Raw genomic sequence first — 18,537 nt, 5'->3', positions numbered from 1 at the left:
CTATCATATGGTCCGTCCTGCCATAGCAGTCCTCTGGGGGGCAGTGTTGGTCCATGAATTGCCATCGTCCGACCGATGTCAGATTTCACAAACACCTGGGCCCTTGATTTCCTGTATCTCACCTCATCCATCATCCCTGTCAGTTTAGCTGCTTTTGAAGCCTGTGTGGATAGTAGTTAATCAGGAAATTCCCATAGACAGATCGGAGCCAGCATTGTCATGCGCAATGGGAGCTAAACAGGCTACATTCCAACCTGGGAGGCCACATCCTGTCCTCCCGGAAGTGTGAAACTTTTCAGTCTTTCAAAAACCATGGGATTCTGGCTTCTCTTAGGCATAGTAAGGAAATATATGTACTCCAGAAATACGATATTCATGTTGAATTCCAACACCGAGGTTTTGCGAAAGGTTTCTCTAGCGACCTGCAATGTGCTTCCTAAGGTAGGGTGATCAACAAGGGCCTTTGGAATGGGGGTGGTAATCCACGGCTAGCTCTTGTCTGTGCCGTCAGAATCCTCCAACTCCATTGTTACCCATTGTTTTGCCTCTGCATGACCGTGCCAGTCAATTAGTCTAGTAAGGTGCGTTGCCCTATAGTAGGCTTTCATGTCTGGGAGTCCAACCCCTCCCCTGTGTTTTGCCATATGGAGTAATTGCAATTTAATGCGTGGCTGCCGGTGCGACCAGACGAACTCTCGGAATATTGTGTCAATTCGCTTAAAAAAAGGGGGTGGGAGACGGATGGGAAGGGCTTGTAACAGGTAGAGCACCCTCGTCAGTGCGGTCATCTTGATGGCATTACAGCATCCAAACCATGTTAAAGTGAGGGAGTGCCAGTGATGTAGATCTGTTTTGAGTCTATGAAGCAGTGGGGTAAAATTTGCTTGATAGAGATTGGCGGGGTCTGGGGTGATAGCCACTCCTAAGTAGGGGATGGTGTCGGTTACCCAATGGAATTGGTATTCTAAGCGCAGTTGCCGAATTGTGTTCGAACCCAGTGTAATATTAAGCAGGGAGAATTTGGTCATATTTGAAAAAGGGAGAGAGCCCATATTCCTGCAAGGAATGAAGCAATATGGGGAGTGAAGCAAGAGGGTCTGTCAGAAAGAAAATGAGGTCATCCGCAAAGGCAGCGACCTTGTGCGCCCCAGAGGATTTGCGAAAGCCCATAATGTGCGGATTTCCTGTATCCTACAAAGCAGAGGTTCCAGAGTGAGTATAAAGATCAACGGGGACAAGGGACAGCCCTGTCGGGTACCGTTTCGCATATTAAAATAACCCGACCTAGTCTCATTAACCTTAACCGCGGCTATAGGACAGGAGTAGAGTGACAATATCCAGCTGAGCATCGAGGCGCGAAGACCAATATTCTCTAAGGTGGCCCTTACAAAAGTCCAATCCACCCGGTCGAAGGCCTTCTCCGCGTCTGTTGACAGCAGGAGAAGGGGTCGCTGTGATGTCCTAGCGGCATGGACAAGATTAATCACCCTAATGGTGTTGTCGCGGGGTTCTCGCTGTGGCACAAAGCCTGCTTGGTCTTTGTGGATTAGGCTCGGTATATGTGGAAGTAGCCTGTTTGCCAAGATCTTGGCAAATAGTTTCAAGTCAGTGTTCAGTAGAGTTATCGGCCGATAGCTCCCACAGCGAAGTAAATCCTTCCCTTCCTTTGGAATGAGGGATATGTAGGCTCTAAGGGAGTCTATGGGGAAGGAGTTGCCTTTTGTAATCGAGTTAAGTGCAGATACTAACGGTTTAGAGAGCGTCTCAAAGAAGGTCTTATAATAAACTGGTGTAAGGCCATCAGGGCCTGGGGCTTTCTTTGGTTTTGAGCTTGCCAGTGCTACACCCAGCTCCTCCACCGTAATGGGTTCCTCCAATTCCTCCAGAACACCAGCCGAAAGGGATGGCATGCCCGAAGAGGCTAGGTATGTGTAGGGGGTGAAACCCTCGGCGGAGTTAGGATCTTCGGGAGGGGGCCTGTCTAAGTTGTAAAGACCACTATAGAACGAGCGAAACGCCTCTGTCATGTCGGATGATGTAAACACCTTCCGGCCAGATGAGGACAAGATGTGGGAAATGTAGGTTTTGGTACGGGGGCCTCGTAGCGCTCTAGCCAAAAGGGAACCAGGTTTATTGGAGAATTCGTACGCTGTGCCCATGCCAATTTCTCTTTTGTTTTATGTAATAGGAGTGAGCGAAGTTCTTCGCGTGTTTTGAGTAACTCCTGGTAGATGGAGTGAGCTAGACTAGCCTTGTGGGAGCACTCTAAAGTCTGAATCTGAAGGAGGAGCTCCTCAAATCGACAAGTTCTCTCCCTTTTAAGACGGGCCCCAATACTGATTAGGATGCCCCTGATAACCGTCTTATGTGCCTCCCACATCACCAAAGGATTGGGGACCGAGGCTTCATTTAAAGAGAAATATTCCTGTAACTTGGCCTGTACCTCCGCGCGAATCTCCTCAGATTGCAGCAAAGCCTCGTTTAATCTCCACGAGGGTGGGGATTTGGTCATTGGTCCCAATTGAAGCGTCAGGTGTATTGGAGCATGGTCCGATAAGGAGATGACATCTATGGAAGAGTCCACCACCCTTGTCAGGTCCTTATGGGACAAAAGCAGATAGCCCAGTCGTGAATATGAATGATGAACTTGTGAAAAGTAGGAATAGTCTCTGTCTTGAGGGTGCAGTAGGCGCCATGGGTCTATCAGACGCAGGGAGTGGAGGTCGGATTTCAACAGTTTAAGGCGGGCATATGAAAGATGGGAAGCACCCCGCGAGGTATCCACCAAGGGATCCATCGCAAAATTCATATCGCCCCCAAAAATGAGCATTCCTTCTGAAAACTCCAGTAGCTGTGGTATTAGCCCGCATAAGAATTGTGCATGGTCTTTATGGTAAACATTGGCAAAAGTGACTTGCACGTCAAAGACCTTTCCCTTGATCAGGAGATAAGCGGCCCTGTGGGTCTACCCGCTGCGCCTCAAACGTCCATAGTACAGTTTTGCCACCAAAATGCTAACCCCCTTTAGATTTGGAGATGGGCGATATACTGTGGTATGCCGTAGGGAATGATCTGTTGGTCAATTTAGGAATACGGTCACCATGAAAGTGAGTTTCCTGTAAAAAGGCAATTTGAGTTTTACCTCTGCGTAAATCAGCTAAAAGTTGAGATCGCTTTTCCGGGACATTAAGGCCACGTACATTGAGGGAGGTTACCTTTAGGAGACCCATTGCGGCGTCTATTACTCCGATCGAAACTGCGAATAAGATGAGGAGGGCAATCGCTTTTAGCCCACGTCCCCGCCCAGCCGGGGGACAACACCACCAAGAGAGGAAAGAAAAGGGGGGGATAGAAACAAGTCGAGAAAGAGGGGGGGGGGGGGGGGGCAGAGGATTGGTGGGAGGGAGGAGAAGGGGACTTGGGAAGGGAAAAGCTAAGTTTGTAATATAATTACTCTGTGGACTCGGTTAATACACAAAAAAAATATAGCAACCGGGAGGTCGCCCTAAATGGGGGTGGTCAGTGCAGCGAGGATCGCTGTGTGTCAGGTACTTATATAACCTATAAAAAAAATACAAAGAAATTTCCTGTGGAGAGGAGATGCACTAGGTAGAGACATTTAGAATCCTATAAACTGAGTAGAACATAACCATCTTAAGAAAGGAAAAAGAGAACAAAAATAGACAAAAACCAGAGCGCCAGTGTATTTCCGGCATGCATGTGTAACATGGCATAACCGATTTCTCTAGAGCCACCTGGCGTTGATGCACTGCTAAGGAGGCTTTTAAACAGGAGGATCCCAAAAACGCCTCGCGTACCTCTGGGCCAGGCCCAAGCAGGGACCTCCACATCCCATCTGTCAGTGCATGAAGACCGTGTCATCAGAGGGAGAGCAAGGGCGCAAGCACCCCACCTACATAAACATTACTCAAACATAACATAAAGGGAGAGAATGTGATACCTACTAAGAAAAAAACACGTATGCGACTTTGCATCCTGAGAATGTATCCCTGGTGGTTTGGCCCCAAAGCAACGATGCCCATGCAGATCAGCACACGGCCCCTAACAGTAGCTTGTCAAGACCTGATGCGACCTGCAAACACATCATAAGCAATGCATCCCCCCCCCACCCAGCAAAACCCAAAAAGGGAACAAAAATAACAAATGGGAGACATATTGGGCCAGGCAGTATTGGTAAAGATAAGGAATCCATGAAAACAAGTCTCCTAGGCATAGTTAAGTTCTTGTGCGTCAGCTGAAATGTTCCTGGGTGGGTTGCCAAGATAGGGGGAAGGTGGGGGATGCTGTAGACATGGAGTGCTGAGGGTCTTACCAGCACCTGTAGATTGGAGAGTGTTTAGTACTTGGAAGACGTCGGATGTGATCGGACGGCTTCTCGGTTTGGCGGGCGAGATCTTGAACGCCTGACCCTTTGTTGTCGGGGGACAGCTGGACTTTGTGTGTCCTGAGAGCAAATAGTCGAACCAGTTAGGGACGTCAATTGCAGGTCTGGCAATGAAATGAAACAGGGCAGGGAGTTGGTCCGGCGTGCGAAGATGGAATTCAGATCCTTGTTTCTTGACAATTAGATGGAAGGGGTGACCCCAGCGGTAAGTGGCATCAGCCTCATGGATTACCTCTAGCAGAGGTCGCATTAACCCACACATGACACGTGTTTGTCTTAAAATATCTGGGAAGATCCGGATGGTGGCCCCGTCAAAGTCTATCGGGCCCCTCTCCCATGCTAGGCGCAGAATGTCCTCCTTAGTTGTAAAAAAGTGCACCCTGCATAGTACATCTCGGGGGAAATCAGGATCAGCCGATGACCGCTGTGCGGAAGAAGGGGCCCTGGGACCCGGAATACGATGCACCCTATCTAGTTCCAAATCAGCGGTCGGTGGTTTACCTAGGACCTGGTTTAAAATGGCAACGACAGTGGACCGGAGGTCGGGGCCCATGGTAGCCTCCGGAATACCTCTGAGGCGCAAATTGTTCCGTCTGCTCCTGTTTTCGCCGTCATCAAGCCGCAGATGAACATCCACAAGATAGCGGCAGAAAGCCTTGTGCTCTGACTCCAATGATGTGATGCGGACTTCTGTAACTGTTTGAGAGGACTCAATAACAGTTACCCTCTCCTCTACTGTATCCACTTGCTGCTTTAAATCGTGCAGTTCTCTAGTGAGGGCATTAACAATGGAGGTTGCCATTGCGTTTAAGTCCTGTTTGGTAGGCAGGCCCGACACTATGTCCCGCAGTGAGCCCTCAACTAGGCCGCTCAGATCCCCTGTGCCATCTGAAGGTAATGGAGTGTCCGCGGACATGAGAGCAGGGGACAGTATGGGTGACGGTGCCCTGTGTGGTAGAGGGGGAAAGTCCTCCTCCGCTGCGGAGGTTGCTGCCTGTGTGCCCTTCTTACTTGTAGCTGCGGTGCTTGCCGTGCTGACTCGTGGCGGCACCATCTTGCTCCGGCCGGTGAGGAGATCTGTTGTTGCCTCAGGAAATAATGGGATATTTCGGGTCCCCTCCGTTCCTCGGTGGCCGGCGGGTGTTTGCGGCCCCCTGGCATGTGAGGATGGCTTGGCTGCTCGGTTCTACGGGGGATTCTCAGCCCGTTCTAGTGCAGAGCTCCTGGCGGCGCGTCCTCACGCTTCCATAGCTAAGCCACGCCCCCTTGCAGGACTTTTTTTTTAACATCCTGCCAGCGCATCGCCTCTGAGACTGCAGGGGAGCCACTTTACAGGTGCTATTTTTAGCCCAAAAGCGCCTGAAAAACGCCCCAGTGCAAAAGGGGTCTAACTGTTAGATTTTATGAGATGAAAGGAAAAAAAATAAATTAATCGGCCAAATATATCGGCCCAAAAAAATCGACATCATATATCGGCCACCGTGATTTCTAAATATCGGCATCGGCCAGAGAAAAACCCATATCGGTTGACCTCTAGATGAGACCAAGATAGCGCTTTTTGTTAAAAGCACATCATTCTACTGTTTACCGAAAACGGAATGAGATCTACAAGGAAAAGAACACCTGAAGTACCTACAGTGAAATATGGTTGAGGTTCAGTGATGTTTTGGGGTTGTTTTGCTGCCTGTGGCACTGGGTGCCTTGAATGTGTGCAAGGCATCATGAAATCTGAGGATTACCAAAGGGTCGCACTGTAGAGCCCAGTGTCAGAAAGCTAGGTTTGCGTCCAAGATCTTGGGTCTTCCAGCAGGACCATGACCCAAACATACGTCAAAAACCACCCAGAAATGAATGGCAACAAAGCGCTGGAGAGTTCTAAAGTGGCCAGCAATGAGTCCAGATCTAAATCCCATTGAACACCCGTGGAGAGATCTTAAAATTGCTGTTGGGAAAAGGCGTCCTTCCAAGAGAGACCTGGAGCAGTTTGCAAAGGAAGAGTGGTCCAAAATTCCGGGTGAGAGGTGTAAGAAGCTTATTGATGGTTATAGGAAGCGACTGATTTCAGCTATTTTTTTCCAAAGGGTGTGCAACCAAATATTAAGTTAAGGATGCCAAGAATTTTGACCAGCCCATTTTTGGAGTTTTGTGTGACATTATGTCCAATTTGCCTTTTCTTTCTCGTACATCACGGGACACAGAGCCTCAGTAATTACTGATGGGTTATATAGCATATCACTAGGTGATTGGACACTGGCACACCCTAAACAGGAAGTTCAAACCCCTATATAATCCCTCCCCTTACAGGGATACCTCAGTTTTTTCGCAAGTGTCTTAGGTGTTGGTCACGTGTAAAGATGTGCTGTGCTGAGCTCCAAAGGGAATATCCTAATCCTATACTGGGGCAAGCCAGGCGAACCGGATCCATTTCAAAGTGTCCTTTCTAGGCCGAATTGGATGGTACCCGGGCCTCGTGTCCGAAGAAACAAGGTTTTACCTGTAACTCTTCTCTTTTTAGAGAGCTGGACCCCGCATTTCAGAATTTGGTTTTGCTAGCCTTATTCTTGACCGGGTTCTTTACAGGCCCAGAACTGCGGTTCCCCCTATCCATAGGGGGCCCCAGTCTCTGAAGGTTTTCCAAACGGAGCCCACCGTGAGAGGTGAAGATTAGGTCTGTATAACAGAACCCTGCAGCTGAATAAGGTAAGGGAGATTCCACAGAATTTTTAAATTCTAGTAGGTTTCTCCTTTAAGTAAATGTATGCTATGCCTATTGTGGCCACCGGGGGCTGCCAAGAGCACATACCTTCACATGCTTGATTGTCTGTCTCAGTGTTCACGCTGCACAGCTCGTCCAGCCGAGCTCCAGGTAGGATGGGATGGGGGGGCTTTTCCTCAAGGATATTCCTCCCAAGATTAGGGGGGCCGCAGTGGTCTGAGAGGCGGTAGCATACCGCACTATCACCGCCGCCATTACTACGTGGCAGACCCCATCATATGCCGGCCTCTCTCCTTCCTCCTCCACCCCAGCTTCCCCTCCACGCTTGTCCCGGAGGGTCGGCTCGTGCAGGAAAGTGCAAGTTTTTTGAAAAAAACGAGGGGGGGGGCGTCAGCTCGAAGTCCGGCGTGCTTAGATGCCCACATCGCCGGCTGCACAGGCTATATGAAGCACACTTTTTTCAGGTGCACACAGCCTATGGAGGGACACAGAGCTGACGGTCGCATGTAAGGTGGGACACAGGCATTCTCCTAGGCAGCATTTACTAAGAAACATTTGACTGGGCATTGGTAGCAGCGGCAGTTGCTGGACTACATCGCTCAGCAGTCAGTGTTTCATTTGTGTGATACCTCCACCTTGTTTGCTTTGCACTATGGGTAGAAGAGGTACTAATACCCCAAAAACCAGAGGCTCTAGGGCATCTCCCTCAGGCTTTGAGGACCCCCCTTCTGCAGCGCCTTCCCCACCTGAAGGACCTGGGATGGCCAGCCAGGGAGAGCCGTTGGGGTCAGGGGCTGCATCTGCTTCTGGCATCCCCTGTATATATTACGCAGGAGGTTTTTTCCTCAACCATTAATGGACTAGAGGAAAGATTAATGGCCTTAATCGCATCTTCACTCAGTGGAATAAAACGCATTAGGTCTTCCTCTGTTACCCAGGACCCTCAGGCAGAGGAGCTCTGGGAAAAAGGAGAAGAATCCCTTTCCCTTTCTGAGGATCGGGATGGGACTGATGATTCCTCCTCTGAGGAATCAAGTGGAGAAGGGCCGTCTTCAGCTTCTCAAGATGAGAAGGCCTTAGAACAGATCCTTGCTGGATTGGTCCGCTCCACATTTAAATTACCCGTATATGAGTCAGTTAAAGAACCCTCTTCTTCTTTGGGGTCACTGAAGCCTCCTCAAACAACACATGCTTTTCCTGTTCATAATTTGCTAGAAAAGCTCATTTATTCCGAGTGGGATCACCCATATAAACGTTTTTTTCCGCCTAAAAAGTTTTCAACACTTTATCCGATGGAAGAAAAGTTTATAAAGATGTGGGGGATACCGGCCGTTGATGCCGCTATTTCCTCAGTAAATAAAAGTCTGACTTGTCCTGTAGACAATGCTTAGATGCTCAGGGATCCTGTTGATAAAAAAATGGAATCACTGTTGAAAGATATTTTCTCCTTAGCAGGTTCAGTAGCTCAACCTGCAGTGGCAGCGATCGGAGTCTGTCAATACTTAGGAGACCATGTTAAGCAGGTCCTCAAAGTTCTACCTGAACAGCAGGCCCAGGGGTTGGCTAACCTTCCAGCGGCCTTATGTTTTGCTGTTGACGCCATCATAGATTCTATCATCTAAACCTCTCGTCTTTCACTTGGGTTGGTGCATATGCGTAGAATCTTATGGTTGAAAAACTGGTCAGCCGAGGCACCATGTAAGAAACTTCTGGCTGGATTTCCATTTCGTGGTGCAAGGCTGTTTGGAGAGGATTTGGATAATTATATCCAAAAGATCTCTAGTGGGAAAAGCACTCTCTTCCTGTTAAAATAAAAAAAAAAAAGAGTAAGCGGCCCTCTTTCAAACGGGCTCTTTCCCCAGTGCCAGGAGCAATCAGCCTCCAGGCAGTCGCGACATCCTCCTCCGTCAGGGTCTAGAAATACATTTCAAAGTCGACCCCAGGGACAAAAGAAGTCCTGGGGGAAGAAGCCTACTAGACAAGACGCTAAAGCCTCCTTATAAAGGAGCGCCCCCGCTCGCTCGGGTGGGGGGAAGACTGCTACGGTTCTCAAAGCTCTGGCAGGAGGATTTCCAGGACAGATGGGTAATCTCCATGGTAACTCTAGGTTACAAACTGGAGTTTCAAGAATTCCCCTCTTCTCATTTCCTCTGATCAAATGTCCCCAGAGATCCAGAGAAAAAGCAGTCGCTCCTTCTAGCGTTAAAGCGACTATTGTCGCAAAAGGTCATCGTGGTGGTTCCCACAAAAGATCAAGGATTGGGATTTTATTCCAACCTTTTTACGGTTCAAAAACCAAATGGAGATGTCAGACCCATCCTGGATCTAAAGGATCTAAATCGATTCCTAAGGATTCGATCCTTTCGCATGGAATCAATCCGGTCAGTAGTCTCCATCCTACAGGGAGGAGAATTTCTGGCATCAATTGACATCAGAGATGCGTATCTGCATGTACCCATTTTTCCTGCTCATCAAAAGTACTTGCGCTTCGAAATAGAAGGACGCCATTTTCAGTTTGTGGCCGTGCCTTTCGGGCTAGCCACTGCACCTCGAGTGTTTACAAAGATCTTGGCTCCTCCTCTGGCCAGATTAAGGGCTCAGGGTGTAACTGTCGTAGCATAGCTAGACGACCTGCTCTTGATAGACCGATCGGTAGCCTGTTTGAGCGGGAACTTGGTGACCACAGTCAACTACCTGAAACACCTAGGTTGGATTCTCAACCTAGAAAAGTCTTTCTTAAAACCAGTAAGAAGACTAGAATATTTGGGCCTGGTCATAGACACAAGCCAAGAGAAGGTATTTTTACCTCAGGCAAAGATCACTGCCTTAAGAGAGCTAATTCTGGTAGTCAGGACCAAAAAGGGTCCTTCTGTCCATCTTTGTATGAGGCTGCTGGGAAAGATGGTGGCTTCATTCAAAGCTGTTCCCTATGCTCAGTTTCATTCAAGACTGCTGCAACACAGTATCCTGTCTGCTTGGAACAAGAAGGTTCAGGCATTAGATTTTCCGATGCACCTGTCTCGTGCAGTGCGTCAGAGCCTCAGTTGGTGGTTAATACCCGAAAGCCTGCAGAAAGGGAAATCCTTTTTACCGGTTACCTGGACGGTGGTAACAACGGATGCCAGTCTTTTGGGCTGGGGAGCAGTTCTGGAACAGTCTGCGGTCCAAGGGGAATGGTCCAAAATCGAGAGGACCTTACCAACATTCTGGAGATCCGTGTGGCATATCTAGCCCTAAAGGCCTGGACTCTCAGGCTACAGGGTTGCCCTGTCAGGATCCAGTCCGACAATGCCACAGCAGTGGCTTATATCAATCATCAAGGAGGCACCAGGAGTCGGGCAGCTCAGAGAGGTGAACCAGATTTTAGTCTGGGCAGAAAAGCATCTGCCATGCATATCGTAAGTTTTCATTCCGGGGATAGAGAACTGGCAGGCGGACTATTTGAGTCGCCAGCGGTTATTCCCAGGGGAATGGTCTCTTCACCCCGTCTTTTGGGCCATATGCCAAAGATGGGGGGGGGTTCCAGATGTAGATCTGTTTGCATCCAGATTCAACAAAAAGATCGACAAGTTTGTGGCAAGAACAAAGGATCCTCTTGCATACGGGACAGATGCGTTGGTGATTCCGTGGCATCAAATGGTTATGGGGTATTCCTGCGCTATCGCGAGACGGGGTGAGGGAGAAAAAAAAGGGGGGGGGGCCCATATCTAAGTGAAACAAAGAAAAAGCAGCCTACACCGAATAGGGTACAACCTGTCTCTAGCTAAAGTAAGAATGGGTAAAAACGTGGTGCTGCGCTAAGCAATGATTATACGTGTAATAACTCAGTGATGGTGGGTGCCTCCCAGTCCAGATAAAATAAATATTTACAAATGAAAGAAAAATGTCAATAGAAAAGTAACTTAATGTGACAGTGGTGAGAGTATGTAATGGTGATATGTATGACTATATACCTATCATACAGGTGTTCAGCTAGTGCTAGCAGTAAAACATGCACAATATGTGAAAAGTGATCAGTGCTTATACGTCATAATACACAGAATATATATAAGTATATAAAAAAAAAAATATATATATATATATATATATATATAGATATATCTCTATATCTATATATATATCTATAGAGATATATAGATATATAGATAGAGATAGATATATATATATATATATTTTTTTTTTTTATATACTTATATATATTCTGTGTATTATGACGTATAAGCACTGATCACTTTTTACATATTGTGCATGTTTTACTGCTAGCACTAGCTGAACACCTGTATGATAAGTATATAGTCATACATATCACCATTACATACTCTCACCACTGTCACATTAAGTTACTTTTCTATTGACATTTGTAAATATTTATTTTATCTGGACTGGGAGGCACCCACGATCACTGAGTTATTACACGTATAATCATTGCCTATCTAAAAGGATTAGCGCAGCACCACATTTTTACCGATTCCGTGGCATCGGTTCTCACTGATTTATGCATTCCCTCCTATTCTGCTACTGCCACGACTCCTTCGCAGGATCAGGCAGGAAAAGAAGTCGGTACTTCTAGTGGCCCCAGCTTGGCCCAGGAGAGCTTGGTATGCAGAAATAGTAAGGATGACAGTAGGTTCCCCGTAGACCCTACCGTTACGTCCAGACCTGTTATCTCAAGGTCCAGTGTTCCATCCTGCCTTACAAATGCTAAATTTGACGGTTTGGCTATTGAAGCCCACATTCTGAAGAGTCATGGGCTTTCAGATCCGGTGAACTCTACCTTGATCAATGCAAGGAAGCCAGCTTCCAGAGTGATTTATCATAGAGTCTGGAATGCTTATGTATCCTGGTGTGAATCCAGGGGTTGGCATCCCAGAAAATATGTAATAGGTAGAATTCCTGACTTTCTACAAATGGGATTAGAAATGAAGCTGGCCTTGAGTACTATCAAGGGCCAGGTCTCGGCCTTATCAGTATTATTTCAATGGCCACTTGCTTCACATTCTTTGGTCCGAAACTTTATGCAGAAGGTGACGCGTCTTAATCCTCCGGTTAAGGCTCCCCTAAACCCCTGGGACTTGAATTTGGTTCAGTTTTACAGAAACAGCCTTTTGAACCAATACGTCAAATTCCCTTGGTCTTGTTGACAAGAAAGTTGATTTTTCTGGTAGCCATTTCTTCTGCTAGAAGAGTATCAGAATTAGCAGCTCTTTCCCGTAAAGAGCCTTATTTAATCATACGCAAGGATAGAGTGGTGTTGCGCCCTCATCCTAGCTTTCTACCGAAAGTGGTTTCAGGTTCTAAGCTAAACCAAGATATTGTTCTGCCTTCCTTTTTTCCAGATCCCTGTTCTTCGGAAGAAAGGTCACTACATTATTTGGATGTAGTAAGAGCAGTCAAGGCCTATCTGAAAGCAACTGCTCAAATTCGCAAAACGGATGTTTTGTTCGTACTGCCAGAAGGTCCCAATAGAGGACAGGCAGCGTCTAAGTCTACCATTTCAAACTGGATTCGACAAATGATTATTCAAGCTTACGGTTTGTAACAGAAAATTCCACCTTTTCAAATCAAGGCACACTCCACAAGGGCTATTAGTGCTTCTTGGGCGGTGCATCACCCAGGCCTCTATGGCTCAAATCTGCAAAGCCGCAACCTGGTCTTCAGTCCATGCATTCACCAGATTTTATCAGGTGGATGTGGGAAGGCATGAGGATATCGCCTTTGGGCGTAGTGTGCTGCAGGCAGCAGTCTGAGGTCCTCAGATCTGATTACACCCTACGTTGTGTGGTCCCCTCCCCTCAAATAGCATTGCTCTGGGACATCCCATCAGTAATTACTGAGGCTCTGTGTCCTGTGATGTACGAGAAAGAAAATAGGATTTTTATGACAGCTTACCTGTAAAATCTTTTTCTTTTGATGTACATCACGGGACATAGAGGTCCCGCCCCTCTTCTAATACACTTATATTGCTTTTCTACAAAACTGAGATATCCCTGTAAGGGCAGGGATTATATAGGGGGTTGAACTTCCTGTTTAGGGTGTGCCAGTGTCCAATCACCTAGTGATACCCTATATAACCCATCAGTAATTACTGAGGCTCTGTATCCCGTGATGTACATCAAACGAAAAGGATTTTACAGGTAAGCTGTCATAAAAATCCTATTTTTTCCACCCGTTTTTTGTTTTTTGTTTTGTTCCAATACAGGGGGTCCCCGGGTTACAAACAAGTTAGGGACTGTAGGTTTGTTCTTAAGTTGAATCTGTTTGTAAGTCGGAACAGGTACATATTTTAAGTGTAGCTCCAGCCAAAAAAACTATTTTTAAGCTTTTTGGATAGCATAGGGAAGGGTTAACACCCCCGTAACATGCATACTAGCCCATTATGCTTTTAATTTGCAGGGAACAAAAGTGGAAGTAAAACCTATCTGGGTTTACTTCCTCTTTAACCTAGATTGCCCTTAGCCCTTTTATCTACCAGTGGTGTTTATTGCAGCCAATGTCAGTGGCTGCTGTGGCCCCCTTCAGCACTAGCACTGGAACCACTGAGGTCTGGTGCTAATCCAGATATTAAAACAATCGACTCCAGGACTTCCCATCATTCTACTTGCCTTTCAATAGGAGTGATGTGTAGGTCTTCACATCGGAAGGGATGTGATGGCACGGCACTTCTGTTAGTACGAATGCTCAGGCAAAGCTGTTACAGCTCTGTGCCTCCTTTTCATACAGCGGAAGATCACCTCTCTATAAAGAGGAGGCACAAAAAAAGGGGGAAAAATTGGGGACATAAATATACAGTATGTGTATCAGTGAATGTAGTGTCATTGGAATTTTCACCAAATGCTAACCTGTGAAAGTAACAGTCATGCTGATTGCACTAATGTGATCTCATTTTAATCTGCATACCAATGATGAATTATGTCTTGATTAAATTTTAGGGTGAATATATGGGTGTGTGCAAAATATGGACATGCTTTTCTGAGAAAAAATACACAAAATGCAATAAAAAAAGTTACTATTTATTCTCAAATAAAACCAAAGAAATATATTTATCCAAATTTGCTACCGAATTAAAGTCCTCTCTGTCCTGAAATACAATTTTAGAATATGTCAGAATAGACTGCCATACCTAAACGCTATCGCCAAAACAAAGGTTTATGTGTTAGACCATGTTTCATGTTACACCAACTTATAGCGTGTAACATGAAACATCGTCCCATGCATCATACCCAAACCCCCCTTTTCTAAATTGCAGGGTGCATCTTTATGCACAATTTGGGGATCTGTTGAACTTGGCATCATCTAGGTTTTTGGGGTACTTCCTACATGCCCCATCAGGTACCGCAGCCATGGGACTTCACTTTTTTTTTTTTTTTTTTTTTTTTTTTTTTTTTTGGCGATCTTTCTTCCCACTCTGTAGTTAAAGTGGTTGTAAACCCTTACATACACCCAGTGAAGTGACTGGCCTCAGGTGATAGACAGATACAACATGTGTATCATCGCTGTGTATCTTCAGTCTTTTCTTACCTACATATGTTCAAAGTGTTAAATTATAAAGCTTGTCTAAGTTCAGAAAACGGGCAGAAGGCTGAAGTTATACTCTGAGAGCTGACTTGAGGGCAAGGACTCCCCCTTCACACAGGAACAGAGATGAGGCTGTCAATCTGCTGGAGATCTCTCCCCTGTCACTTTTATTTTTCTCTTGGTGTCAGGAAAACCTGCCAGAAGTGATTCATGCTGATAACAAAGTAACAAAGCAGCAGACAGAAATGACAATTGGTGCTCTTAATTGAGACACACTATAGACTATAAGTACACACTATAGAGTGATATGTTTTGTTCATATTTCATGTCTGAGGTTTACACCCACTTTAATGCTGCACTTCTTTGTAGCATGTCTGTACCTCCCAATGGACCTGAGGCAGGGGGGAACATTGCAAGAACCTGCACATTGCATCCAAGATGCACTGATTGCTCGTTCAATGCACTGAAGGTTTCATTGCAAAGATTAGTAAATGTGCAATGATTGTTAAATCAATGTTGCTGCAAAAGATTCACTAAGCCTTTGATGTGAAAATTAGATGATTTCCTAAACCAAGAGTCCTGATTTGTCTGTGCCAGCCCTCCTTCACAGTAAGGCCTCATTCACATGAGCATACATAATTTTACATCTGTACAAGCGCTGCGTTTTTACCACATGGGGATGCACAAGTGTTATATGCATCCTCGTGCAGGCAGCTCATTGATGTCTATTGGGACACAGCAGCTGCATGAACGCAGCCACTGCTCCCAATTTGACAATGGTGCGGTTGTTTGTCCCCAAATGTATACTGCGTTCCCTTTTGGGGATATTTCCCCTTGCCTCGTGTCCTGGCAACAGAGCATTAAATAAGTATTATGGTTGTTCTCAGGGATAATTCCATCTTTGAGATCAGGTATTTTCTTCCTCCTCGTGTTCTGGTAGCCACTTCCAAATGTTGGTTTTACCTTCACATTCTGTCCCAATGACAAAATGGGAGAATGAATCTTCCCCAATGGGGACAGAAGAATTGAAACCTAATGTAGGTATTAGCCCTTCCACTACTCCTCCATCCACAAAACTTTTAAATTTCCTTTGGCTGGATTCCCTCTTCAGGATTATTGGGAGTTGGAGGAGCTATATTATGTGTGTCCACAATTTTCAGTTATTCCTTCACTGATCTGTTTGTAGTGTGTGATTAAATAAGTGTTCTTTTTTCAGGTCTCAAGCCAGGTAATGTGAGCTCTAGCCGCAGAACTTTCTCCCAGCCAAAGGAAATTGGCCCCTTAAACACAGAACCAATCACTTGTCCTGTGATGCATTGTAACAGAAAATTTGACAATCGGCAACTGCTGTTTGGTCATCTAAAAAGGTAGGTTATGGAGCCTGTATATCAACTGCTCAGTCATGATGTGGTTTGGAAAAAAAATAACTTCAGGAGGCAAATGTCTTTGCCTTAAGTAGATGAATTTATCTTTTTTGACACTCATTTCTGTTGCCATTTACTGTTTTTATAGTTTATGTACCTTTTTTAGGTTTGATCACTCCCCTTGTGATCCAACTATTTCTCTTCATGGAGTGTGTGATAGCTCATATGTTTGCCTTGTGTGTCAGGAACGATTTTTAACCACCAAAGAATACACCGTTCATTTGGCTACAAAGGTAAGAAAAAAAAAAAAAAAATAAGATTACACAGTGGTAAAGGTGCACTTTATCTCCTTTTACGTTAATTCCACCAAGTGTTTATTTTCTTTTACAGGGAGCCTGTGACTGCAGCATATAGCCTGTATGTTGGCAATGGGGGGTGGGGGTAAGTTAGTTGTGGATGGGGCCACTTTTTGTATGCACATGCATATACTGGCAATGTGCTCAAGGAAGATTAAGGTTTTGTTACTTTATATCTTAAAACTGGTTAAGGATTACCAGAAACAATGATTTAAGCTTAACCCCAGGTTTCTTGTGACTTCAAATAGTTCATTTGAACCAAGCTGGTCCAAACAATTTGCTTCCCCGGTCACCACTGCATAAACTGTATGTAGCTTTAACTTCCTGTCCTCTCCCAGAACAAATTCAAGTTGGCCTGAAAGCTGCTCTGCCATTGACAGGAATCCTTGTAATTCATCAATGAATGCAATGCTTCCTTTGGTTGGCTGAAGTGGAGATGCTCACCTCTCCTATTAAGCCAATTGGAGGAAGGTCTATATTCATTCATACAACACAAGGCTTCCTGTGAGTGGCTGAGCAGCACTCAGGCCAACTCGATTTTGTTCTGGAAATAGAACAGCAAGTCCCCGTCCTGCCATATTTCAGTGTTGTATACTGTATGTAGCTAATACTACATACAGTTTATTCAGATCTTCCAGCGAGTGCATCTGTTAGTGAAGCCAAGTTGTACATTTGAACTAGCTTGGTGCAAACAAACGAAGGTCACAAGAAACCTGGAGTTAGGCTTTAAAGTGACATTGTAGGATGGATCTTGCATCCCATACCCCCGAGTTATTGGGATTTGCAAAAATGTCATTAAAGTGGTTGTAAAGGCAGAAGGTTTTTTTATCTTAATGCATTAGCATAAAAAGCCTTCTTTGTGCAGCAGCCCCCCTAATACTTACCTGAGCCCCATCTCGATCCAGCGATGTCGCTCGAGAGACTCGTCTGTCCGGGACTCTCACTCCTCATTGGCTGAGACAGCAGTGAAGCGCCATTTGCTCCTGCTGCCAATCAAAGTCAGTGTGCCAATGAGGAGAGAGAGAGGGGGCAGGGCTGGGTTGTGGCTCCGTGTCTGAATGAACACAGGGAGCTACGGCTCAGGTGTCCCCATAGCAAGCTGCTTGCTGTGGGGGCACTCAACAGGAGGGAGGGGCCATGAGCGCCGAAGAGGGACCCAAGAAGAGGAGGATCTGGATTATACTTATGTTGAGCAAAATTGTTAAGATTAATGAGAGACCCTGTTGCCAAACCATTTATTTCAACAACACTCTCCTATGTATTTTAGGCATGTTATTTAAGCATTTATGGAAGAAAGATTGCTGCAAGTTGCCATTTTAATATACATTTTATTTATTTTTACTTGCACTTTTTCCTCTTTGGAGAACTTTATCCCCTGTCTAACAACAAAAGCCTATATTTCACTAAGCTCAAATTGGTGTATAGAGTTTTCTATTCACACTTTTTAAAAAACAAGATGGCACTTACTGTATGTATATAGAGTATATTTATTGGCACTGTTATCACTTGGGTCAGACCTGTGTAAGTGCTTGTATGTTCAGTGCCAGTTACTCCCTCTCACTTAGGGCTCATTTGGACCCTGTTTACACTGGCATTAAATTAGGAGTTTGGGGTGCACTTTTAACTCACCTCAAACGCCTAGCAAAGCAGTTTGCAGTTTATAATATAGACAGCACATAAATCGTTTGTGTTGCGTCACATTGCTGCACTTCATAAATGAAACTTAATGTGGAGTTTTGAAGGAGTTGAAGCATCTCAACTCCTTTCATTCAAGTCTATCGTAATGTACCTTAAACGCACTGGCATGTGTTTGCAGCGGGTTTGCAATGCGTTTGTAGCGTGTTAGACCTTGTTCCCAACAGCCAAGAGAAAACCTAGGCATCTGGCGTGTTTTAACGCGTGTCAAATGTGCATAGGGAGTTTGGGGAGTGTTTTTTAACTTTTAATACGTGTTTAACGTAACACAAAATCAACAAACTACTTGCATTAACCTCCCTGTCGGTTTTCCTGAGTGTGGCTCGTGGTTAAATTTCAGCACCATTAGCAGTAACCCCGAGTCACACTCGGGATTGCATTGCAGGATGCTGGTGCGGTATACTTACCTTGTCCCCAGGTTCCTGCGATGTCCCTCTGCTGTGTCTGCGGGCTCTGTCCTCCGCCCGAAGCCTCTCTGTGCCAGGC

At 45.7% G+C, this 18,537-nt stretch overlaps 2 protein-coding genes across 3 annotated transcripts in view; one reads left to right on the top strand and one right to left on the bottom strand.

Annotated features, from left to right (window-relative positions):
• The window catches only part of PRIM2 (DNA primase subunit 2), a 449,872-nt gene that overhangs the window by 356,098 nt on the left and 75,237 nt on the right, over positions 1-18,537 (bottom strand). Inside the window, exon 1 of one of the 2 annotated variants that reach the window (XM_073626712.1) lies at positions 16,158-16,270. The exons of the other annotated variant lie outside the window; for it this stretch is intronic. Within the exon in view, the coding sequence (XP_073482813.1) occupies positions 16,158-16,206 (49 nt within the window). The 5' untranslated portion in view covers positions 16,207-16,270. Of the gene's footprint in view, positions 1-16,157; positions 16,271-18,537 lie in introns of those variants that run through there. 2 annotated transcript variants of the gene reach the window in all.
• LOC141140007 (E3 SUMO-protein ligase ZNF451-like) overlaps positions 1-18,537 on the top strand; it is an 85,404-nt gene that overhangs the window by 29,897 nt on the left and 36,970 nt on the right. Inside the window, exons 6-7 of the mRNA XM_073626711.1 lie at positions 15,853-16,003; positions 16,167-16,293. Of these exons, the coding sequence (XP_073482812.1) occupies positions 15,853-16,003; positions 16,167-16,293 (278 nt within the window). The remainder of the gene's footprint in view (positions 1-15,852; positions 16,004-16,166; positions 16,294-18,537) is intronic.

Source organism: Aquarana catesbeiana, linkage group LG04 (genome assembly GCF_042186555.1).
Source record: "Aquarana catesbeiana isolate 2022-GZ linkage group LG04, ASM4218655v1, whole genome shotgun sequence".
Taxonomy (NCBI): Eukaryota; Metazoa; Chordata; class Amphibia; order Anura; family Ranidae; genus Aquarana; species Aquarana catesbeiana.
Note: the sequence above shows the minus strand (reverse complement) of the source record. Positions and strands in the feature narration are given on the sequence as shown.